Raw genomic sequence first — 26,512 nt, 5'->3', positions numbered from 1 at the left:
TGCTGGAAGAGGTATGCTGGCATCTACTGATCAAGGAATCCCTGTTTCTGCTATTTCATCCATCAACAGGTTATCAAGGGCTGCATTTTTGCTTTAGGAAAGCAAACACATCACACTTTTCCATAGAAAAGGGGTCATATGAAGCAATTAATGGAAAAATGCATTGGAGATTAGATCCACAAAGCTCAAAACAAACATCTTTTGAGTTGAATGTGAAGTCAATAGAATGCTTTTTTGTAGGACTGTTATATTAATAGGGCTCCCATGAACTACTTGCCCTCTCATTGAGGATGTTTCACAGGAAGAATAAGAATCACCACAACAGTAATTAAATATTTTGATTTATTGTTTCATTAATACAGCATTTCCTTCCCCACAGACAAATAAAAAGAATCACTCATAAGATACTTATTGAAGAGCTATCAAAATAGGGTGCTATAGAATCTCGATTCTTTTGAAAGACAATCTGCTTTAGTATTATTCAGAAACATCACTGGTGCCTACAGAATAACAAACCTTTTCTCCCCAACCTAAATATCCATAATGGATCCAAGGCACATAAGAGTGTATTAATTTTGTGAACCAGGTTTAACCCAGTACTCAGAACAGAGATATACCACATGAAAAGATATAAGAATTATTATTTGAAGAGAAAGTTCATTAACGATGACGGCAGATTAGGCTACTGCCAGCTGGTGAATTATTCTACTGGTGAAGATTAGAGTTTTGATTTCCTCTGGAAGAAGCTGACAATAGCATTTACACATTCATCAGACAACCACCTCTCCGTCAGCACTTCACACTCTCTACTGTTGACTGCATGGAGCTTCTCCTTTTCCATACTTCGTAACAGCTGCTTTGACACTGCCAAGGACTGGAGAATAAAGAGAGGAACATTAGGAGGGTGAGTTTTCTATACTTGAATGCTTCAGGAAATAATACAAAACCCTCACTGCAAATAACATCACATCCTAACCCAACTGCAATAACATCACATCTCTCAGCTTTTAGTCAACATTCTTGCTGGAAGTATTTACTGCATTTAATTCCCCAGACTGCTAATAAGGTGTAGAAGGCTCATGGGAAGCAAACCAGCAGTCCACTAAGTGCTCATTATCAGAGTAGATGGTCAAAAGAAACAAAACCCATTCAACTGTCTGCAGTGTCAAATGCAACCCGCATTATCAGCAGCTGGCACAGCTGTCTCCTCCTGTTCAAGGTAACACAAGACCACTGTGACTTCAGTAGTCTTGCCAACCTTAAACCAGGGAGCAGGATCACTGAATTCAGCAAAAAGTAAAGCCACCCAGCATCATCTTGAGCACCCAGAGTGCACACAGTACAATTAAGATTGCAGAACCAGTGGTAAGGTTCTTAAATATAAACTACTGCCAAAATAAAAACCTAAGAAAAGCCACTCAAGGCACTCAGAGAGACACTGCACAGGTGGAGCAGTCAGGTAATTTGTAAGGCTTTTCAGCCACTGCATTTCTCTGGACAGTGCACTATCTTAGATGCACACAGAGCAGAAGAGAGGGATCTGTTTCCCAGCAGCAAAGGGAGAGATCTGTGCTTGAGGGAAAATATAATGATCCTCATTATTTCAATTAAGGATGAAGTGAAATGAAGTGACAGGAGAGGTTTGGCAGAAGAACTGGGAATGCTACAGGCTTACAAGGTGGAGAAAAATGAAAAATACTGACATTTTTGGGGAGGCTTGCATAAGCTTCTAATCTTGCCCAAACTTCCTTCTGGAAACTGCTGTCAGGGAAGACCTCAGTCACAAGTCCCTGGGCACAGGCTTCTGCTGCAGTCAGCTTTTTATTGAAAAGCAACATCTCACTTGCCTATGTAACAAAAAAGAAAGTGTGATTCAATAAGACACAAGACTTGAGCAATCTGACAGGGAAGCTGCATGCTTCCACATCACATTCATTTTAGTCTCTTGCTTGTTAATATCTGCCCTCTGAAAAGAACAGAGACTAGATTATTATGACGATGATTATTATTGTTATTATTAAGGAACTGCCAGATACTGTCTACTTCAAAGCCCCTGCTCGAGCAGGGTACTCAGTCCCATCATTCAGGCCATAATGAAGCAGTTAAGCATCACGCCCAGTGTCAATGCCTGGGCTTCACCACTAGGGACTGGCCTACAGTTCCTACTGTTCACTGCTGTACATGGACTGTACATGTCTTTTCGAGCAGAGCTCCAAGGTTGCAATCTGAAATTACCTCATCATAAATATGTTTGTTCACTTTTGCAGTGACTCCAAGATTTCTAGAACATGTACTGGCAGGCTGTATCTCACTGAATAGAATACTTTTGATACTGGGATATCTATGAAGCACTTGATCTGCTCTTTACAGATTTAAACCCTGCTCAAAAAAATACATTACATTAATGCATGAAACATCAGAGAAGTCTTTTAAACTGCCAAGACTTTTTCTGTGGGATATCAAAAGAAGAAGAAAGGATTTATGCTGTTCTGAGAAAATTTGGATTCTGCTTCTTCATTTTTCTTTCTACTTTTGATTTTTTTTTTAAGTTACTATTATGTAGTTTCCTCATTTCTAGAGCAGACAGAGAAAATAAAAGATGGACAGACTACACTTGCTCTCATGGTCAGAGGATACCAACACACGAAGGTCAGATGATCCCACAAGCAGTGTAGTCATTCTTACCTTGGCTAAACCCATGATTTTTGGAAACAGGTAAGAGGAACATCCTTCTGGGGACTGCCCAAGTTGACTAAATGGGCTGCGAAATGTAGCCTGGAAAAAAAAAGGAACAAAATAAAGGAAACCTTACATCACAGCATGGAATTAAAGTACTAGCACTTAATTTTCATTTTAAATCTTCTACTGAGACAGAGTTCACCAAACACATCTGAACTGTTACCATAATAGGCTTCAAACGCCATCTGGAATCATTGCTTCATCCTTTCAATGCACCCCAGAGCTGGCTTGTATAATTCCATTCCCTTATCCAACAACCCTATTGATGAGTTACATTATTTGAATACAGCACTTAGAGAAACTAATGTGCAAAGTCTTTACAGAAAGGATGTTCATGTACATCTGCCTTAAAAGTTATTAAATACGTGTTCCAAGTAACTTAGGAGGCAAACAGAATTTTTGCCTTCCTGAAGGCACACCAAGTTTATTCTTCTCCTGAAAAATTCAAGTCACTGAATCTTCTTTCCCCAAATTTTAAGCAAATCTAAAAAGAGCCTGTGCCAGAAATGCAGCAAGGGGTCATACAAAATAATACCATAATTGCAAGTTAGAACTGAACAGTGAACCATCTTTTAGAACAGAGAACGATCAACTTTGAGAAGGCTTCCATAAACTTGAAGATAATAGGAAAATTGTCATGAAGGATAATCTAAGTAAAAGGCTAGCTTAGATCCTATAGAAATCCTCCAAGAACTGTTACCTAGGGTACAAGCAAAAGCTGTCCCAGCGCAGGTAGGAAGGTACCAATAGACTCTAAATAATGAGCTTGTCATGGACTTTAAACACAGACATACAGAAAGTGAAAACTATGTCAGACTGTAAGTATGACACTAATATAAACCTGCAGGGATTTAAAAAACAATAGAAACGCAAGGCAAAGATACGATGCATTTATCAGGCAGTAAAGGAAGTTCAAGTATGAATTTCAAGCCATTCAAGAAAGAAGGATAATATTAACAGGACAAAACATTTCATGCTTATTTGGATTAAACTTCAACTAAATCTATACTAACTCATGGCTGTAAGGAGATGATGCGCTGAGTGGAAGTGATTAGACTTCCAAATAGTCTTAATAAAATTGAGAGGTATAAGTAAGAAGATACTATTGAATATGGACAAGTTAAAGTTTGTCAGGAACAACTTGGTATGCAGCATATGACACACGACAGGGAAAACTGTTTTACTGGCAACTTTATAGCAAGGGATCCAGGTGTTAGATCAGCCCACAAGTATGTAAATCAACATATTGATTTTTGACACCCAACACAGTGGGATATCAAATCAGAAATACAGCCTGCAGAACGTGGAGAAGTTCTTCTGTTCCATTTCACGTTAATAAGACATGAGCTGATGTGTCCAGCTTGTGCCACTACGCTTAAAGAGACACAGAGCAAATGGAAGGAGTCCAGAGGAATGTGTCTACAGGCCACATGAGGAAAAGCTGAACAAATGTCAGCTGTTTAGCTCAAAAAAAGGAAAAGATTGAATAGAGAAGGTAAACCTGAGATATATCTAATAGGCTAAGTACACTGATGGCTAAGGTTATTCTAAGGGAGGATGAATATAGACTGCTCTTTAAACTGAAGAACTAGAAACAACAGGTTCACCCTGTAGCAAAAAAAGATATCTATGGACCATAATTGACTGAATAAATCATGCACATTAGACAAGCACATGACAGGAGTGACATGGTCACAAGTGATCTGTAATGAATTACTTCAGCCAGTTACAGAACTTCCATTCCAGAACAAACTTTTTCTCACCTTTCACACCTCAAACGGGCCTTACAAACATCATTTCACATCAGCTTTGAAGAGGGGCTCTTAAAAAAGAGTCTGTAAGCTGGAGTTAGTAACTTGATAAGCATAACTACAGCACAGGGAATTCCATGCATGTTAACCACTGATGTACCCCTGATGTACCCCTGTGCTGGTAATTAATACAGACAGGTGTTCCTTGATGTGATATACAAAACCTTTAAGACTTTTCTGAAGTGTTCTTTTCTTTCAGATTACCCCAAATCAAATATTTAATACAGACAGAGGCTTAAAGACTGTCTTGGGATAGGCCATGTACTTACCCTGTCAGAAGCATAGACAAGGTCACACAACCCAAGGACTGTTACACAGATTCCAATAGCTGGGCCATTTACCACTGCAATCAGTGGTTTAGGAAAATCAATAAAATGACCCACAAACTCTCTAGAGGGAAAAGAAAACAGAAGGTGTAAGATGTAAGAGACACATCTCAAGTGTTTTTCATCCAATAGATACAAATTTCAAAACACGTGATTAGACACTGCATAACAAAACCCAAGAGCTAGATAGAAACTACATAGTCTTTGGTTTTTCAGCCTCTCAGAAATGAATTCTAACAAAATAAGAGCTATTTGAAACAGCTGCATTTCCTTAGCAACTAAGAATCAAACATGTACATGTCAGCAGAGCTTTTCTAGTTCCTGCGATCAAGTTATGGAAGTGTTTTCCTCTTCAGCTACAGTTGCTGAATACAGGTCACTGACAAGAGTCCTCTGCCTGTACATCCATCCCAACTCCACCCATGGGATGGCCATTCCCTTCACAGACTCTGTTCTGCAGTGAAGCCCCAACAGGCAGCAACACTGGGATGTTACCACAGCACAGAACTCCCTAGTGCTCTTCTGCACAGGCTCAAGAAACAGCATTTTGCTTCATCTGACAGCTGCTTCTCCATCCAAGAGGTGCGAAATGAATTCTCAAAATCAAGCATTTTCCAAAAGTGAACAGTGTTGTAAGAACTCCATTCCTCTGGCATCTCTGTGCATTGGTTGTAGTGGAACACTGTGCCTGTGTAAAAGTAACAGCCCAGCAAACACAGGCTTCTCACAAGAGCAAGGTTAAATACCACAAAGCACACGAGACTGCATTGTGCTGAACACCCTACAAAACACTGCAGGCTGGAACACTTGCCAGGTGCCACTGAGTAACATCTTCACAACAGGCTCACACTGCATCATGATCACTTCGAGGGGCACCTGTGACCCACAGAGACAGCTCACCTAAGTAAAAGCTACAAAACTGAGTACTTGCAGTTCATCTTTAAAACATAAATCAAAACCACTGCTTTTCTGTGTATTTTAGCTTTTCCACCAATTGCAAGTGCCTGAGGAAACAATCCAACTTGCAGGCATCTCTCAGATGCAATTATCACATACAGAAGTAAAAAAGAAGACAAAATCTGCTTAAGCAGGGAAAAAAAAGAAAGAGCCCCTTGTGTCAGATGATATCCCTGATCTTCTTGGCCTTAGAAAAGAAATTCATTTAACCGGTAAATTCAAATTTAAACCAATATCTCAGAATTACTGGGCAATTTTGAACAAGTTCATTACACCTGTCTCTATTCAAAGAAGTCTGACAGCAAAGGTATTTTGGCACTTCCTGCTAGTGTAGACACTGCTGGATATCAAAAACCCCACAATTTTTTCATGTACAGTTAAAACAATTTTTCATTATATCTGCATGTACTTTGGGAACTAAACAATGAAATCAAGTCTTCAGCATCACTGTATTTAAAAAGACTTCTAATATTAATCTATTTATTTCATACAATTAATACCACTTCCTCCCACACCATCTTTGTGTTTATGCACAGGGTGCGCCCTTAGACACAGTCACCTAAACAGATGAATCGTAGCATAACTGGGTCCCTGCTGTTTTCTAACCATGCCTGCAAATTATATTTTACCCATTACAGTAACTTATGCATATATGAAACCAAGATGTTCTACTTGAGTAATACTGCTCCATCTTTTGCCATCTTCTCCATTTCACCAGGCTGGACATTAGTGAAATTATTCAGATCATTTCCACTACTATAGTAGTCTCCATTTCCTGCAGAGAACACATAGGAGTAAATGCACCAGTGGTTTCTGAGTAGGAAAGAGAAGCTTTCATTTATTACATTTACAAAAGAATTTTATCCCCAGTGTCTAACATTGTTAAGTCATTAGAGGGATTTTCTCGAAGTATACACAACATCTTAAAGGACATCTATGGTTTAAAAGTAAGTTTCTGACTGTCAATTTGTTGAAAAGAACGATCAGTAAAAAGCCAAAGAACATTAACTGTGAAATATTTGATGGGGAAAATTAATTTTCTTTTTTTTCTGTAACAGTGTCAGATGGAAAAAATATTTTATTTCTTTCCCTGCATACTTCCCCAGGTATTTTTTTTCTGTCAATTCACAAGCATTCAAATAATTAGATGTGAGAAACTTTTTTTTTTAAACAGGACAATGGAAATGTAAGTTGATGCATCTCTCTTCATCCACCTTCAAACTGATGAAGAAATCAAAAGTAGATAGAATAACCTATTTAATATGTGGTAGTTTCACATTTTTAATGATCTATTTAGAAAAAGGCACAGCAGTCTAAGGATAAGACTGACAGCACTGCATTGCCATGACTGTACTGGAAGATGGTTCTTCAGTAAGAAACAGATAAGCTGGTATTCAATGTATAAGCCAGTTTGAGGCACCACCAAAAAAGCAAGCAGCATTTAAAAGCTAGACTGCATGACTTAATTGCCTGAATCGCCCTATGTTCCATGAGGACATTCACAGGATGAGACCTACTTTACACTGCAGTGCTCTTATTCACTGTGTGCAAAGGAACAGAAAGGTTTGTGCAGAGGTGTTTGCTGTGGACTCATAGCTATACATGTGTTAGACTTTCCAGCTCCAGTTGTGTGAATCACCCTTCTTATCTTGTAACAGCTGTGGCGCCCAGTCATTGCTACTGAAAGGAAATTCCGCATCCTGGGAATGGGAACCAGGTGTCAGTAAAGCAGACAGTGGAGAAGAATTTGCATGCAATTACCTCAGAGTAAACAGGTTTAAGCCCAAATTCACCTTGAATTCACACTACTTAGTTGCCAGCCAAAACTCAAGTTTTGGCTAAATTCCTAAAAAGACACTTCTCTGCAATGAGGATGGACCAGACAGGCAGCTATTCAAAAGTAATAAAGCCCTTAGGAGTATTCCATGTCCATCTTCTCAGCTGAGAAAGATGTTTTGATGTAACAGCAAGCTTACTTAAGAATTTGAAACACCAGCTCGAAGAAAATCTGCCAAAACACCCTGGAAAATCTTCGGTCTATAATATAGGAAAGAATTTCCTCTCTTAATTTTATCTTAGTCTAAGCACAGGTAGGAATTTCATGTCAGTACTGTACTTTGGTATAATATAAAACATACCAGTAATAACTGCTATGGTAGAATCATTTTTTCCAGCTTCTTCAAGTGCTTTGATAATTTCTCTGTACATCTGCATAAAAGGAAAATCAACAAAGTACAAATGTGATGCTGCAAAAGAACATAAAAACGAGATTGACACTGACAACAAGGAACTCAAGAGACAGATTAGCTATGATCCTTTTAAGCACTGAAAAATTTGTCATGCGCAAGAAGTTTGGTATTACACGTGAAGTACTTCTGACCATAAAGACACACACTTGCAATACTCAAAACTTCCAGTGCAAACGTAAAGGACAAAATAAGGTCCTTTGCAGAAACAAACACTGACTTGAAACAGCTAATTTCAATACAGCAGTTTAAGTGGACAAAATAACACATGAAAGAATCAGCAGCAGTGGTGTGAAGACCCTGCTCTGGTATCTCTGCAGTTGTGAACCAGGATGATCATGATGCTTCCAACAGGAGGGACTTACTCATGAAGGTAACTACAGGAAACAGAGGATCACCTACACACGCATGCAGCAGTGCTGAGCCAAAGGCTGCACAAATGCTTTATTATACTCAAGGCTGCAGTCAAATCTTGCATGCAAACCACAGGCCAGTCCTCCTGCAGTTTGCCGTTTTAATTTAGTGCAGACCATAATCCTATATTGTTTGAAAGAAATCAAGAGACACAAAAAAGCCTAATTTGTAAAATTTTAGCTGAATGATTTCATTTTGTACTAGATGTTTATTCCTTAGGTTGTTGTTGAAGTCACAATACTAATCCCTCATAAACTTCAGACCACCATGCTTCAGTCACTTCTGCTAAACCTGTAGTAAGGACTCTAAAGATTTAAGTAGCTTATCCAGAAAGAAATAAATCATTAATCCTCCCAAGTTCATTTCTTTACCTGATGGTTGATGGCATTTTTCCTATCAGGTCGGTTAAACATTATCTTCGTGATATTATTTTTGGTAGTAACTATTAATGTTTCGTAGCCATCATGTCTGCCCTCTTCTGGAGAAGCCTCTTTCTGCTGGCTAGCAGATTCTGCAGAGACCAGACTTGAGACAAGTTCAGCATATTTCTGTCTGGCATTATCCTGCAAGAAAATAAAAGAAATTAAAAAATAGGGAAGAAAAAGAAAGGGAAAAAAAAGGAAAAAATACTAAAAAAAAAAAGGTAAGATGAAAATAACACACACAAGATTATGAAAAGCTAAAATTTAAATCAGTTACAGTATTAATAAAATGGGTACCTGGATGCAGGGGGAGGGGAAGGTGACTGCTTCAGGAGAAAAGAAAACAAAAATCTCTATTATAATATATTCCAATTAAGGGGGTGAGGACGGGAACACATATTATTTGAACACTGCAGAACATGCTTCAAGTCACCTTAAAAGCAGCAGCAATAGATTCACAAAAGAGAAGTGCATAGATGCTTGGATAATGACATTTATTTTGCTGGAAGAGTGCCCCCATCCATGCCTAAGCTTACCAGAGAGACCTCTGTCATATTGCCAGCATTTACACATTTCTGTGGATCCTTTGTTTCTGCTTTCCAGTTGGACATTTCTCTAACCGAAGTTTTTATTTTAGAATAGTGTTGCCAAAAATAAGAGCACTGAAATGGATCTTACAGCATTTTAAAACTGCTTGAAGACAACAAGTTTTCACTTGCACTAACAAGTTTTCATTTAGCACTAACATGACACTCAGAAGCCTAAAGAATCCTGTCTCCCTATTTCTAAAGTAAGCAGTGATTTAAAAGAATTTTAAGTACTTGGTTGTTACAACCTATTGGCTTGAAAGGATAATATACTTTGAACAATTCTATAATCCATAATGAGTAGCACATGAAATTGTCTATCCACTCTCCACTCTAACTTGAGGAGCCAATTCTTCTCCTTAAGTATTTCTTGACTACTCCTAAAAGCAGCAGGGCCATCTCAAAAATAAATCCAAAACCTCAAGCTAAAAAAAAAAAATCAAAATGCACCCCAAAAAACCTAAAGCAGAACAGTATGTTGTATTCATGAAATCATGCAACAATGTTTTGTTTAAAAAAATAAAAAAAGGAAAAATACAAAAAACCCCCTCTATATTAAAGAATCTTTTTGACTGAGCTCAGCAACTACTACTGAGCAGCAGCCCTAATGCAGCACAGCTGATTTGAAAAGTTTGTTTCCTTCATTTAATAGCGACTGAGGAAACCATGGTACCTATATGCAGTCAGACTTACTAAAGCCTGCATGAAAAAGGAATGCTTATGTATCTCTGCATCTTTATTCTTCCGGCTTGCTTCACTTGACTTCTCTAAAGGTTATTAAAGATGCTAAAAATGTCAAGATGTATTGAGAAAGAAAGAATGAAGAGGCTCTCAATACACCAGTTTTTCCTAGCCTTTTAGTCAACAGTGTAAGAGACTGACATTTTAAAATGACAAAGTTATGAATATGCTGAATTCAGAGATTTGGGTTTTGTTGTAAGAACTGAGAAGCTCAATCCATCTTTCTTAAAGACAAGAGCAGAATAGACCATAATACAAAAGAACACTACATTTACTGAAAATCACCACATAAGATCTCTTGCACAAATACAAGCTAGCAGCAATAACGTAGAACTAGGCTTACACACACACACAAAAAAAAAAAATCTCCAAACACTGAAGCAGTAAAGTGATTGAGGAATACAGAGGGAAACATTTTGATGGCTGAAGCAGAGTTGCTCAACTAGCATGTTCTTGTCATCAGCCACTCACTTAAAGACCAGACACTTCAAGGTAGAGTAATCTACACAGTATCTAAGGGAAATTATGGGTTTTGTCACCTGAGACAAATTGCCAAGAGAGTTCCACGCATCCCACTTGGCTTTCTTGACAAAGTCCAGCATACCTGGTTTTGGAGCATTGCAGGGACCTTCAGTAGCCTGAAAAGAGAGTGAAACAAACTTATTTAAACCTTTGATTAAAGTATTCTATGATCAGTTTTCCTGAAGAAAAATAAACTATTGGAAAGAAATATTTCAAGTGGGAAGCAGGAAAGAAAGAAAAAGTACATTTATGAGCTCACTATTATTAATTAGTAAAGCTACCTGGAACCATCAGCTGTCTTAAAGGTTTTTTGAAATGAGTTACTGATTGCCTTCCTCAACATAACAAGCCACAGCCTGTACTGACCCTGCAGTCACTCCTGATCCACCAACACTTCCCCAAATACCAATACAAGCCCTGCTATGGACATAAAGCTATTTCTAGAAAGGTCCCCTTTCATACTGTGTAAAGAATAACCTTCACTCAAACTGTGGAGGAACAGTTCCTTGAATTCAAAATAGAAAAACAAAAAACCCCAAACAAAACTTACAATGACCATACTAAAAAAAAAGAGAGGAAAATACCACAGAAATCAACTGTCAAATGTCAACACCATTATATTATAGGCCCAGATAACTGTAGATACAAGAAATTTAAGAGGAAGCATGCAGCCTACTTTTTTTTTTTCCTAGGCATAAGCCATTTTCCAAAGCTGAATCAATATTATGATATGGAAGGCATCCCACAATGGATGTAATTTTGCTCTGTTTCTTTGAATAAAGGTTCCTACTCAAAGCATAAAAAAACAGGTTTGGCTTCCCTCAGAATTTAGGCATTTTAAGGGGCTAAAATTTCAAGAACAGAATTTGAGCATGTAAAATCAAGGGCCTGTTAATGCACAATACATTTGAACAGCCTGTATTTTAAATAAATTTTACAGGTCCATCCCCTCAGGTTATAAATGCTCCTTACTAAACAAAGTAAGTCAAGCCTACCTGTTTAAACAGAGCATAGAGTTTCAACTTGGTTTCATTCCCAGGATCCTTTTTCAAAAGCTTCAGCTGTTCTTGAGCCTTTTGGAAGTCCTTCTGGCTGACCTGCATGGTGGCTGCAGTCATGTGCAGATGAATCGCTGGAGTGCAAACAGCTTGTGCTGGCCTGGGAGTAAATGGGGAAAAAAAATCCCATTATTTGACTTTTGTGAAAGGCTAGAGGAGAAACAAATATGCTGCTTTTTAAGACATTTAAAGTAAATGTGAAATATTACATACAACACTAATCAAAACAACAAGAATGATATTAAAAGTCACAAGAAAGTTGCTTTAGAAGTTCGCTTTTGCTATGATATAATTAACCTTTGGACATTATTAAATTTTATTAATTATTTAAATCTCACCCCCTTGTACTCAGCGCCTTGAATAATGCATTCAGTTCTGGGCCCCTCACTACAAGACAGACATTTTGGTGCTGGAATGTGTCCACACAAGGGAACAAAGCTGGTGAAGGGTCTGGAGCACAAGTCCTGAGAGGACCAGCTGAGGGAGCTGGGGGTGTTTAGCCTGGAGAAAAAGTGGCTCGGGAGGGACCTTACCACTCTCTAAAACTGCCTGAAAGGAGGGTGTAGCCAAGTGGGAGGTGGTCTCTTCTCACAGATAACAACTGTGAGGATGAGAGGGAACAGCTTCAAGTTGCACCAGCGGAAGTTTAGATTGGCAAAGAACATCTTCCTAATATCCAGACAGGTGGCCAGGCACTGGAAGAGGCTGCCCAAGGAAGCAGTGGAGTGAGCCACTGTGCCTGGAGGTATTTAAAAGATGTGTCTATGTGGCCTCTGGGGACGCAGTTTAGTGGCAGATTTAGCAGTACTGGTTTAATGGCTGGACTTGATGATCTCAAAGGCCCTTTCCAACCTAAATGATTCTATGATTAGCAGCTTTATATGCCCACGAACTGAGGTGAGGATGCAGCCTGTCTGCTTTGTGATCTTTTCAAGTGTGTGTGCTTCTAGCTAGAAACATCTCAATTTGAAAGCCTGGTTCTCCAATCAGGGCAGCACAAGTGAAGACTAATTTCAAAATGTTCTTTGAAAAAAGACTGTCTGTAAGCTAGCTTGTAGGCACTTAAGAAAAAAAAAAAGGCAGTCAAAATATTCTGGGAGAACAACTTCCCACCACAAAAAGGCAATTCCACCAAAACCTCCCGCAAAAATACCAAACCTAACCCAACTCTACAATGCTTTGTAAAAACAGTTTTATTTCAGTAAAGTTTGGTATCAAAAGCCAAGAAGTCCAATAATTTTGACTTATTTCAAGAGGGTAAAAGCATGTTGTCACAGGGTTTTTTTTTGTTAAATGGCAATATACATTAAGCATTTTTACTATTTTAAAGTGTTTGCAGTTTATGTCTGAACCTTCCTTCTCTATTCTATTAAAAAGAAAAATAGCCTAACTTTCTTTTACTCTAACTTACAGACACACCTGTCTTGTTAGAACATCATACATAATAGATTTCATAATCAGTCTCATTTGAAAAATTAATGAATATCTCAAATGGAGACTGACAGAATGCTTAATCAACTTAATGTTAATATTTCAGTTACAGGACAATCATTTAAAAACCATGGAAATTCTGCCTTTTTATACAGCTTAATGAGAATTTTAAAGATGTTCTACAGCCTACCTCAAAAATACACTCATTGCTCTTATTTCTTAAAGAGAATTCAATTTCTGCTGCAAGCCTTAAAGCTGCAGGCAGAAAGTGTGAAGAATGTGAACTGCCCCCCATTAATTTTATTCCTCTTTCATTTTATGCAGCTAGATGGTTTAGGTGTCTCGTACAAATGTTTGTAAGATCTATTGGTTTTATGTCCTATTACAGCCTTTCTTCATTAATAAAATCTAAGTTCTGACATTTTGGAGATACCAAGTTTGAATGACAGACATGGAAAGAATTTTTTTTTTTTATACACAGAATTTCCTTTGAAGTGAAAGAATTTCAAAATTTGCTTCAAAATTTGCTTCAAAATCTTATGCCAGTAGCAAGAAACCTATCTGAACAATACAAAATGGAATAGGCTAGCAGAAAAGGTTGCAGGAACAGAAAGTCCTTTTAACTGAGTTGATGCATTGTAAACTTATTATTAAGATAGCAGCGCATCCAGACAAACATGGGGTTAACAACTCTCACTGTAACCAATATTCAAGCTGGTGTGTTCAGAAGCCTCTGTCAAGAGTTTAATGAGTTCATCCCTTAAACAGCTGGGGATTATTTAGCCAACTTGTGGACTTCGTTTCCAGCATCAAAAAAAGACTTTCAACAGGAAAAAGTGCACCTAAATGGACACAGATACAAGTTTTTTTAATACTGCATCCCTTTCATTAGTCTGCTCCAGAGTCCCAGAACATGACCCTTTCAGATCCTATTTCCAAACATGTTTTTGAAATCACATTTACAGGAAGAAGAAATGAGAGCTCAGGAAGAATAATTGTTTGTTTTGGTTTGGCTTTTTTTTCCCTCCAACTTTGCTAGCCACCTTTGGAATTACTGGAATGCTACTGTCCCCAAGATGATCTGTGTATCTGCTACGAATTTTCTTGTCAGTCTAGGCAGTGACTGAGGTAGACCCCATGTTTAAAAATGGAGATTTGGGTTTACACCATGTTTGACAATCTGGATTTCACTCCAGCCTGGCTGTGGTCAATATCATAAAAAGGCTTTAAGAATCTCTTTTATATACAATTTGATAATGATCATAAATTAATGAAAGTTGAGGATGGGCAGCTGGGGAGAGGAGAATGCCATAGAAGCCAGTCTGAAGGTATGTACACAATATTTGCTGTTAAGGTTGGCTTGGTTTTTTGGGGTTTTTTTTGGGATTTTTTTGGGTTTTTTTTTTTCATTTAGCAGGTCATGGTTCTCTTCCTTATTATGGATGCAAAGTAGACAAGTTAGAAGAGAATGAGAAAACAATTAGGTGAATAAAAAAATCTGGCTGGGGAAAAGTGGAATGATCTTTCAGTCAGTACAGGCTCAGAAGAACTTTGCTGTTTGGTTATATTCACTTTTGCTTGTAAGTTAAAAAATGTTTGGGTAAAACTATCCACTTCAAATACTTAATCTTTCTTCTTTTCCTCCTTACCTACTGATTTGTAATAGGAGATTGTGCAACCTATTAAAGTCTGTTTATAAGAAAAGGCCTTTTATCTTTCATTCTTCCTTGCTGCTTATAGCTCAATTCTCTGCAGGACTTGATGATTCACTCCATTCCCTCTGCCTTCTGATCTCAACAGACATTTCCTACACATCAGAGATGCTCATCAATTCTCGACATGCTAAGGCTAAGCTGATTACTATGATTTCTCTATTAAAATAACAACAAAGGATGAAAACACAAAGGAAAAATTAAGTTCTTTCACAATTAATTCATCTTGGACAGGACTTCATTCTTCAGAGGCACAACAAACAGCAGTAAGAGAGCGCCTCGATCCCAAGTAAATCACACAGAGTGAGGAGATGACTCGACACCTCTCAGCACACACAGAAGCGCTGCCACCTCTGGCACTGCACAGTGGTGCTGTGCCACAGTCCCAAGGGCAGAGGAGCTGGAGAGGCTGCTGCAGCACAAGGACAGAGAAGCAGGAGGGGCTGCTGCAGTACATTTTGGGACAACTTGCTCCCTCCATCTGCTGCTCTCTTGCTGTGATACTGAGTCCTTCTTAGTCACTCACTGAGCAAATCCACACCCCACTTTAGTGGCCACATTTTGTGGAAACCACGCAAGGCAGGCAGAGAGCCTGGAACCTGACATACAAGCTTTTAATTCAGGCAGGAAAAGAAACCTAGGAAAGGCAATCAAAAACCCCCCTGTATTTCCCTTTCTCATCTACTCACAGCAACAAAGCAAAATGATTTCCTTCACAAAGCTTCCTGTTTATGGCCCTGCACCCTGTGGACAATTAGCTGCCACTGCCCCACTGCTACAAATTCCCTTCGCTGTAGTGGCAGCCACAGAAGAGCAGAGAGGGCTCGGTAACCTCCCCCAGCTGGGTAAAAGCCAGCCCCCACCAGAGAGACAGAGTCACAGAGGAGTCACAACTTGGCAGAGCAGTCAGAGTCCATGACAAATGCCTGCATATTCCTGCAAGACCAGCAACTGGGGATTTCGCAAGGTGTACACTCTGAAAAAAGAAATAAATCCTGGGCATCACTGCCTGAACCTGAAACATCCAGGCTGACAATCATTTCATGTTTATTCCCTTGTTTCAGACATCTCTTTGTTGCTATTCAGTCATTCAGGATATCTTGGAGGCTCGCCATTCATCCTATTCATTCTACCTGTTCACTTAAATGTCTCTCATCCCAATAAAAATTCAAATCTTAAATTTAAGATTTCAATTACACTGAAAGTAATTTCTCACTGTTTATATGATTCACAAAAAGACTTCAAAGCCTGTTAAAGGCAAGCCTCTCACTTCCGTGTAGCTCTATCACTTGCATAAGGACTTTAAAAGAGTTAAAAATGCCAACATTTTGTAAAATACTGACTGCTCACTTTCTAACTTTTAAAGCAACATTGCAGTTTCCTCATTAGGATTAAACAGAAGTCAAAAGATCTCTTTGCACAGGAAACATCAGGTACATTCAGCAAAAGAAAGGGATGGATATACCTGAAATCCATCTTCCATTTACTTAGTAAAAGTTTTCTTTTAAACGTTAGTAGATCCTGGGGAAATAAAGCACATAGAAAAGCAGTTATAAATCCCATTAGGATTAAAAGCAGTGGCTGGTGCTAGATACACATGGGTTTAAAACTCCTGAAATGGAAAATGGTCATTTCACATTATTTTAAGCAGCTTTAGGGAGACAAGCATGAAAAAGAACAGGAAGTGTTGTTAGACAGAAGCAAGAAGCACATTAAACTGTCACTTGGATGAATCCTGCAACATCTTTTGTCCATTATGTTTAACACTTCAGATAATGTGTGCAACATCCCTTCTTTGCCATGATCACTATCTCAAGGTGCTGTCATTTTTTCCATTGCTCTTTCCACATGTTCCTCATGCAGAACAGTGAAGGGCATGGTAACCACCCCATGCCATTTCCCACACACAAAGGGTATTACAGCATCATAAAGTGCTGCTATTTCTGCTCATGTCCTTTCCATCTTAAGAGAAAATAAAATGAAATACTGGTTTGCTGCTGCTATTGTTTGAAGAGTTGTATGGGTTGGTTTTTGTTGGTTGGTTTTTTTTAGCTATGACACAAAGCAATCAATTCCCACAAACCTCAAGATGCTAAGTGTTTGGTTATAACCTAACACAAGCTTCTGACTGCATGCCTCTCCAGAGTCCCTGCAAAGAAGAGAGAGAACATTTCCCAGCCCAGCCCACAACTGATTTGCAGGTGTCAGCCAGACCTTCAATTGTTCTACAAGGCTCAGGAGCCTAAAACCTATCCCAAGAGCACCAGCAACTGCTCTTAGGGGTGCTCTGAAGTCACACAGGAGAGTAGCTCAAAGAGACCTCCTTGCTCCCTGTCCTCCTGCTGTGGGGATATATCCATCCACAGCGAGGAACCACGCATGCTCTCTGCCAAGGTGGCTGGGGCGGTCCTTCCCTGCTGGTGCCTGGACAGTACCACTCCAACCAGTTTCAGGCTTCAGTCCCCCTCTTTCAGTAGCACTTCTCTCATTTTGATCCTCTCTTTAAATTATCCTGATTTTTCTCCCCGGAAGGGAAAAGGGATTTGGAGAAGGAATAGCAACTTTGGATTATTAGTTCAGATACATCAAGGGGCACAGGAGCAGAGCTGGTGGGAAAGCTTGTCCCCACTGGAAATTGCAGCAACTGCTAGGAAATGAGGTGTGTGAGGGGAATAGAAACCTGTATTTAAACTGTAACCATGAGAAAACGAGTGGACCATCTGAAAAAAGAAATTTAACCTGATACACCAACTTCTCTCATTCCCCTCCTCCCAAGCCTTCATATCAGAATCTCTAACAAGATGAAAATAAAAAGAAAGTTTGACAAATAATTACAATGAGCAAAGCATTAGCAGTACCACGCTTCCTTGGTAACCAGGAAAATAATATTTATCATTTTCCATATTCACTTGCAGTATTTTCTTCATGCAGTAAATGTAAAAGTTGTACTTCATTTTGCTGACAAGAGGAAGCTATTGTCTATGCTGTTAACACAAAAATGATTAGAAAATTTTAATCTGCAGATTCCCCAAGTTATCATTCATCATGCCATTGGTCACATTCTACTGAATCCAAACAGATAATAATGTAACTTTAAGGACTCATACATTTTTTTACATAGCCCAAGCACTCACACAGCAATATAAGAGCTTTTCCCATACAGATTAAAGTGGAGAGGGCTCATTTCTGCTGTATCTCTCCAGTTATTCTCCCCATACAAGCTACCTAGGTCTGAGCTGGGAAAAAGAAGAGGCACCTGAAAATGCTAAAGCAAACTGAGCATCCTGTGGCATGTTTGGAACACTCATGCTCCTTTGCTGTTGGAAAAAAAAGGAGCGCTATGGAGAGCGTAGATGGTAAATTTACAGATAAATTCTGGGTAGTTTCTTCTGGCTGTAGCAGTTTCTTTCTTTATGCCATCTTATTACAGGCTGCTCCCGAAGAAATTCAGATCATTTAAATATACACACTACTTCTCACCATACACTTTTTTCAGTTGAGTTTTTTTTTCTTTTCTTGCTACTAAATTATTTTTTTATGTGTGCCTCTCAAATCAATGACGCCTGTTGCTGCTGTTAGACTTCTGGCTGCAAAGCACTCTTCCTCTAAGTTGTATAGACAGATTTTCTCACAAATAGGAGTTGTGCAGTAGGCAGTGACACTATAATACTAAAAGAAACCTCAGCTTGACAATTTTTACACTAATAAAGGCAAATTACTTCAGGTTTTTATTTCTAGGTCTGTCCTTTCAAGTTTCTTCTCTTATACTGGGAAACGTGGAGTAACCACTAGGAGAAGAGAGGTGGTGAGCGAGTGGCTTCATGGTGCTTCAGCTGAGGTTAAGCCACAACAGGCCTTTTTGATGCCCAAGGTGGGGCACAAAGGGTTGAGATAACAACAGATCTGACCAGAGCATGTTAGAACAAATTTGTTAAAAGCATTGATTAATTTAATAGTGGCTGGTTACAATGCTGTTCCATTTGCTCAGAGTTCCTGCATGTGGGCTCACAGTCCCTATTCCATCCATGGGGTCTTATCAGCATCGAAGTTATTCTCTAGAAATCAATGCATTTGTTCATTTGGGGATGAAAAATACCAAGTTTTATTAACCATGGCGATACCATGAAGGAGATGATGACTCAGTAGACAGAACTCCAGCCTTCCTAAAAAAATCCCCAAGCCGTAAGGAAACAACTATCCATCCCTTCCTGTTCCACCAGCATAGTCCCTGGCTGTACCCCACTATACTGCAGCGTGGAGTAAACTAAAATTTATTGCTATCAGGCAATAGGAATGTTTCTAGTGTTCTCATATTTCCAGTGTTCCTAACTAGTAGAAAACATCAGTGCAAATACTCTATAAACAATTTGCTTGCTGCTACTTTAATAAACAAAGAAATGAGAGTCAAATTCTTTTCTCCCTTACATTAGGATGTTTCAAGAGTTGCTCTAAACACAAGTTTTGTGTATAAATCCTTATCAGCTTTTACTATTTTACACTCCTACACTGTTTTGACATATAAAAACGGGAGGATAATTATGTGTCTGTTGGCAAATTGAAGTGCTGAATCACTGTTGTTTAGTGCAAGTGGCTCAGCTGCGCTTGATAGATTCTTTTTCAATATTAAAGAATAGCTAAGAATGAAGGCTCTAGATTACCATTCACTGAGATATGAAATGCTCTGATCTTTGTGCTCTGTACAGGCAGAGTTTTATTTTACTCATTCTCTCATCACAGCTGCTGGAAGGGAAACTAGGATCATCTCCTGAAATCTCCACAAGAATTCTCTTTCCAGCAGAGTAACTAACAGAGTCCTAAACCTTTTCTTTAGGTTGCCTGGACATGGTGAATGACTAAAGCATGAGAGAACCTCCTGTATATTCTCAGCCCATATAAGACACCTCTACGAGCAGGAAGATTTACAGATAGATATCCTGTGAAACACATTTGAAAGTTAAAAATAAGAACATTAGCATAAAAAATATACAGCTGCAATACTCATACATGTGACATTTGCTGAGAACCACTGAGAGTTTATTGCAGCATTTGGAGAGCAGCAAACTCAAATAGGTTCCTTACACATCCTTATCCAAGGTTACTTAACAAAATGTTATGAACAAATACTCAAAATAATTTTGTTGCTAATGGAAAAAGGAAAAAGCCATTTTGATTTGGCTTGCAGGGACAAATCTTCTTGGTTGTATGAAGAGCAAGAAAACATGTAACTAGTTTAATGTTAACAGCCAACGTAGGTAGGTTTCTTGATGCGGATACAACCAGCTGCTGGAGCTCCTACCCACATCAGAACACACACTGACACTCCTCATAGTGCAGCTGAATCAGTGAAAGGAAAGAAAATTTTTCTCTGAGGCTTACTTTCTCTCCTGAATCCATGACACCTAGATACAATGGGGGTGGACACAAAGAATACTGAACAAAACAGTAACGAAGTAGTATTTGCCAATGGCTTATCCTGTACAAATCCAGAGCTCTTTCAGACAGCTTAGAATTAAACACTTTAGTTCTAAACACAAAGTAGCACACTGCTCTTGGTTTTGTCAGTGTTTCCAGCATCCACAGTCAAACAGACCAACAGGTTGTCTTTAAAGACCTGGAGCAATTTACTCAACAAAAATCCAATGAACTGAAAAGGAATTATACACATTAAAGGGGACTTCGTGTCATGTCTTACCAAGACATTGTAAAAAGCTTAAATTATAGCATTTGGAAGGCTGCACCTAAAGCAGCAGCTCCCAAGACAGAGGTCAGAGGATCATGTTGAATTGTGCCAGTTATAAGCGGGGATGCAACAAGGGTGGAGCCAAAGTGGCTTCTATCATTGTAGAGATCATGAAGAACTGTTGGTCTGGGAAAGAGGCGGACAACCCATATAACTTGGAAGTTCTTCCTCTGAATAAAAGTGTGCTTTATCTGGCATCTTACTGGCAATTAAGTAAAACAACACAAAACCAAACAAAGATTCTTTTGTTTCAGAAACAGGCTGACTATACTGACACATTTGAAGCAGTCAGCATTTTACAAGCATGAGTATCATGGTATGAAATGACAGCATATTTGAAAGTAATGGTTAGCTTCTAAGGATCAAATTATTAAAGAATTACTGACCATTCTATAAGCTATATACTTCTAACACCAGACCTTATACCAGAATAAATATTATCACAACACCTTACCAGAAAAACAGTAGCCACTCTTTTGGAGGGCCAAAGAAACAGCAAAGAATCCATACAGCACAATATTTCTAAACCTCAATAAATCATTTTTATTCCCAATTAAGAATGGAACCTCTTCTATTCAACACCGGTGAGACCACACCTGGATTACTGATTACTGCATCCAGTCGTGAGTTCCACAGCACAAGAGACATGGTCATACTGGGAAGAGACCAGAAAAGAACAAGGAAGATGGAGCATCTCACATTGAAGAGAGTCCTAGAGAACTGGGATTGCTCAGAAAGCTGTGATCCAAGAAAATCCATCCTCAAGACGTCCAGACACCTTGGCTATGAACTGTGAAATCCAGCTCAATTACATACAGCTTGCTGCTCTGGATTACATTTTGTTGATTTTAAGCACTGTGTGTATTTCCACTCAAAACAGTTTAAGAGTGTCCTTAAATAAGCACGTAAGTTTACCAAGACACTTCTCTGGAAAACTATCCAATCAACTCACCACTACCTTTTATCTTTTAAATTGTATTGGTAAACCAGCATGTGCAAACAAAAAAACCCTGCAATTAACATGAGTATTTGCAGAGAAAGCCTCCCATTAAGAGAGTTATTTGTTCATTTTCCTTTGACTAGTTAAGCCCACAGTGGATTAGTTTATTCCAATGGCTGTGTTTCAGAATCCTAGGCCTTAAAGAGAAATTCAAGATCCATTGGTGGTATAAAGACCCTTTCTGAAATACTTGAAAGTTACCTTACAAATGCTAGAAGAAGCTGATTTTACTAGTATTCTACAAAAGCTTACTGCAAAAGTCAAATGGCACAAGGTTTCAAGAAAGGAAAGAAGGTGGTTTCTTCAATACATAAAACAAAAGAAATATTACTACTTAAAAGGTAAGTAAAGTATGATGAGCTCTCTAAACTTACTATTGACTTGCACCAAGACAGAAAAGACTAAGCTTGGGGAAAAAGTAAGTTTAAAATCAAGGCAGGTATGTGCTCTGCTTGCTTTTCTGGTGCGCAGGCAAGGGTCTGTGACCCACATAACTCACAACATCAACTAGAACTACAGATCTGACCTACTAAAGATAAGCATGGTTATCTCGAGCAGGAGGAGCACAGCAGAGTACCTGAGCACTACAGAATCCAGCATAAGCTAAGGAGAGCTGATAAACGGAAATCTGTCATAGAAAAAGATGTTGGTTGATAGGAATAGCAAAGAGTCGAGCAAGGTGCATTGGTACAGCCTGAAATATAGCACCAAGAGGCACAAGCGTTAGAGACTCAGAAACCAAAACACAGGAGTCTGTGTAAGACAGCAACAGGGAGTAAAAAAATACTCCACAGGGCTTTTCTGGTGTAGGATCAGGGTATGTGTTTTGTACTGTGGATAAGACACAGCCTTTGTATGTGGACACTTTTCCCATGTCAGTGAGCCAGGATGCATTCCCACTCAACCGCTAGTGGGTGGGGAAGTTGGCAGGCAGATGTTTGGGAGGCTGCAGGACATCTGCTGCCTATGCCACACTGAGATCAGGAGGGAAACAAGACCCAACTCACCTACATCTGGGGAAAAGCTTCAGGCATAAAAGCAACTTCTACTGCCAGCACCAGAGGTTTTGGTACAGACCCCCAGGAGACTCAGGAGTGTTTGCAAACAGAGTTTTTAAGAATATAGTCTGATCTATTACTTGAAAACAACACTACAAAAACCCAGTCTTCCTCCTTGTAAAAGGGAATTGGATTAGGGATGACAGCAGACAGCCGGAAAGAAAAGGAAAGCAGCTGCTGCAATACAGAAACAGGCCCTGGTAGGAGGAAAGTAGGTGAAGAGGCAATAGTGTCCTCTTTGCTCAGCCAGCATGAGAACATCCGAACAAAGCTACTAAAATCTGTACGTCCATACCCAACCACAACTATCTGAGTAAGATCGACAGAAAGGACTAGACATTTCCCACCACAGGGATACAAGGCAGACTCTCTCTGAGGCCAAACAGGTCCTCATGGCCAAACCTGGAAAAAAGAAACAGAACAGAAAAGGGGATACCACCAGACTTACTCGTCACCTCCAGGATGACAGCAGACTCAAAGATGTTTTCCACAAGGCAAGGCTTACATGTCCTCTGGGTGTGCTGGCATCCACAGTTCCCCCCAATATTATCTCTCCTCACATATTAAAAAGAAGTAAACAAAAACCTATGATGCAGGTAATACACCATAAACAGCAACCAAGAAGCCTTTTCAGGGAATGACCTGGAATACTGAACTGCTTCTCACTGAATGAGGCCCTGAGCACAGGCATTTGATGAAACAAGAAATAATCTCTCAGCTGCAAGAGATCAGTTCTTCCTCCACCCTCAGTGGAGCAGCTTCCTCATAAAAGCACAGTTTCAGGGCAAAGACAAAGCTTCTGGGCCCTAAAGACCCAGGACTTTACATCTGACTGGCTTAGTGGGAGGCAAGGCAGAAAAGACCCATAGCTCTTCTCTACGTGTCCACAGGGCTGCAGTTAGACAGAGGTAAAGGAGGAGATGGAAGGGTTATAATGTCCTGCTTTGCCATAAATGTATCAAAGGGCCCCTGATATAATGACCAACAAATGCAACTGCACTACCAAACAAAGGGTAAGCAATTCAGGGAGCAGGATCATTTAACTCCCAGGCAGAAGTACAAGAGGGTTGAATAAGGACTGTTGTGTATCGTCCTGGAACTTTATAACACCTGATGAGCTCCTGCTATGTGGGTGGGCTGTAAACATCCAGATGTTTTGTCATGAGATGATGAGGGGATGCCAAGAAGAGATTTGGAATGCTGCTCAAGAGACAGATGGAAGTGAACTTGAATTCTTAAGACTGCTGCCTCCCAAGCTGAAAACTAGATACTGTAGTAAGGAGAGATTTACTGTAAGCAGGAATCAGGAACAGGGGAAGACCAACACGGCTACAAAAGCAAGAAGAAGCCAACAGCGTAAGACAAAATTTACTGGTTTTCAATTCACTTTACTTAAAGACCAGCATTTAATAGTGCTCCTATGAAACAGGCTTTTCTGAGAAATAAAAGAGTAGCTCATGGAAAATTGGTCTTTGACAAGATCTGACCTCCTTTAAAGCTGCTGAAATAGCTGAACCAAGGACTACACTTGGAAGTTTGCGTGCGACAATGTTACTGTCTCAGTTTGACCAGGAGAGCTCTCTTGGAGAAAGTCTCTGAGCTGCTGCCAACTCCACTCCCTTGGATTGTGCAGCACAGCTGTCTTGGCACATACAAGTCAGATCCCTTCTAGACTACATAAAACTGGGAGATGTCCTCCAGCCACAGACAGGCATTCAGTGCTGGGATCGCACGACAACTAGACCAAAGGAACCCCTCAGAACAAGGATAGCACAGATGCAGGTTTCCCAGCAGCAAGCATTCAGTGCCCAGTGGTCTGCCTGACCAGATATGGCTTCACAGCAGTGGTGCTGCGGGGCCTCCAACCTCAAAGATCTGAAGGCAAAGACTGTCAAGTACGTACAGCCCCAGTAAGACTCTTCTGAATGTGCACTTGTGTCAGCTTTCCCCCTCCTCAAATGAATTCAAACTTGAAATATTATATATTGCAACGTGGCAGGAAAAGAAGAGCCTGTGGAACTCACAATTCCATTTCTGAAAGGGTTATGAATGTCTTGCTTAGGAAAACAAACAAACCAAAACAAATGAATAACAGAACTTAGGGTTCTAACTGCAAAAGTAAAATGCTACAACCTGTTCCAAGGATACGACTCTTTTTTCCAAGTTTAGACTGCAAAAAACGCTTCCTAAATTCACTGGCACAGCAATGTTGCTAGTGTCTTTGATATAATTCTGCTTGCATACTGCTAATACAGAAAACAAAGCTCATCTGTCTGGTGCTCTGGTATTGGAAAAATTGCACTACTTTCCTTTATTATATCTGATTAAAACACTAAAAGCATGAACCCATTATTAATACTGATGTATGAACTGCTATCTCATAGAGAATCTTGCCATTTCAAATAGATGTGACTCCACCAGCCTAATGATGATCAGCAGGCCAGTCTTTTACATGTTCTCCCAATTTAGAACTGCTTTCCCTCACTCTCACTGTAACAATTTAGCTACATTAAATTAATATTATTTAGCTGAGAAAGCTTGCCTAGAGAGTTCTTTTTTTGAACTGAGGGCAGAAGTCATACAATTCTCTTTTTTCTCCCTCTATCTTATGATGTTCATGTACTTAACTTCAAATAATTTCTTACAAAGCTTTGGGTGAAAAATATTACAATTTAATGCATAAATGTCTTACAGTCTTCTGGTCAAGATGCACTCGTGTCTAACTGACTTGGATACTTGAGTAAAAGCATTTCACATATGAAAGCATGCATTATAACAGTCAAATATGAATGTTTTTAACAATCAGAGTATCACACATCTTTAAATCTATTGATATGATGATGCTTGCTTCACTATCCCATTTAGGAACTTGTTTACCAAGTATACTTAACGCACCAAATGCTTGCTTTTTCTTTAGTATTAAGCTATTTTTGACTGGAAGAGGAAATTCTATGAATTAGCATACTTTGTGATTCTTATTCACATACAAGCAATTTTATAGAGGAATTTCCAATTCAGCCATTTCAATTAAAATGTTAATCACGCAATTCCAAGTGTAATTGCAACTCAAGCCATCCCTTCTGCTTTCCACTGCCCAGCTAACCCTGAAGGCGCACAGCTCCTACACTGCACACTCCTGCACGTGACACTTTATTTGGAAACAGCTTAGAGACAGTATACAATAAATAAAGGCGTAGAAGATACTGCATGATTATTTGGAAAGCCAAAACAGTCTTAGCAAGAAGCCCTAATTAGCTGGACCCACAATTAAACTTGATTTTGTCAAGGCCAGGCTGGATGGGGCTCTGAGCAACCCGGTCTAGTGGAAGGCATCCCTGCCCGGGCAGGAGGGTCGGAACTAGATGAAGGTCCCTTCTAACCCGAACCATTCTATGATTATATGACCGATGGGCCTGGTAAAGTAAAATAAAATACAGAAAACAAGAAAAGGCCAAAACACATTCTCCTCTACATTTCAGTACGGTTTTGGATACCTCACCAACAATTTTTCTGCTGGTTAAACATTCGCCTCAGGAAGGCATCAAACACAGGTTTCCCACTCCCACGCTGTGTTCAAACACCTAAAGGTGGCTGGTACGGCCGGAGGTGTCCCCAGCTTTAGCAGAAAGACTTCCCCCGTTTGTCAGGATGAGAGCGGCGCCCGGCCCGACGCACTAACGCCGGGGCCATCCAGGGAACGCCAGCCCGGCTCATCCAGCGGCGCGGGCAGGGCAGCACCTGCTCTGCA

At 39.5% G+C, this 26,512-nt stretch overlaps 1 protein-coding gene across 4 annotated transcripts; it reads right to left on the bottom strand.

The window, feature by feature from the left end:
- Positions 1–324: 324 nt before the first annotated feature.
- Positions 325–26,304, bottom strand: ECI2 (enoyl-CoA delta isomerase 2). Of its 4 annotated transcripts, none has more exons than XM_017746931.1 (11): positions 16,432–16,493; positions 15,755–15,942; positions 11,761–11,899; positions 10,783–10,881; positions 8,865–9,056; positions 7,972–8,041; positions 6,506–6,608; positions 4,820–4,940; positions 2,686–2,775; positions 1,704–1,847; positions 325–874 (listed from the first exon to the last, which is right to left on the bottom strand). In XM_017746931.1, the coding sequence occupies exons 1-11, from the start codon at positions 16,447–16,449 to the stop codon at positions 719–721; spliced, it is 1,320 nt and encodes a 439-aa protein (XP_017602420.1). In that variant the 5' UTR covers positions 16,450–16,493; the 3' UTR covers positions 325–718. The 4 variants fall into 4 exon arrangements, with proteins under 4 accessions (XP_017602420.1, XP_017602419.1, XP_008641674.2 ...); XM_017746930.1 differs by having other exon boundaries at positions 11,761–11,923; positions 15,753–15,942; positions 16,432–16,491; XM_008643452.2 differs by lacking the exons at positions 15,755–15,942; positions 16,432–16,493 and adding an exon at positions 26,264–26,304 and having other exon boundaries at positions 11,761–11,923.
- Between the last annotated feature and the right edge of the window lie 208 nt (positions 26,305–26,512).

The sequence above is a fragment of the Corvus brachyrhynchos genome, unplaced genomic scaffold (genome assembly GCF_000691975.1).
Source record: "Corvus brachyrhynchos isolate BGI_N302 unplaced genomic scaffold, ASM69197v1 scaffold100, whole genome shotgun sequence".
NCBI lineage: Eukaryota > Metazoa > Chordata > Aves > Passeriformes > Corvidae > Corvus > Corvus brachyrhynchos.
Note: the sequence above shows the minus strand (reverse complement) of the source record. Positions and strands in the feature narration are given on the sequence as shown.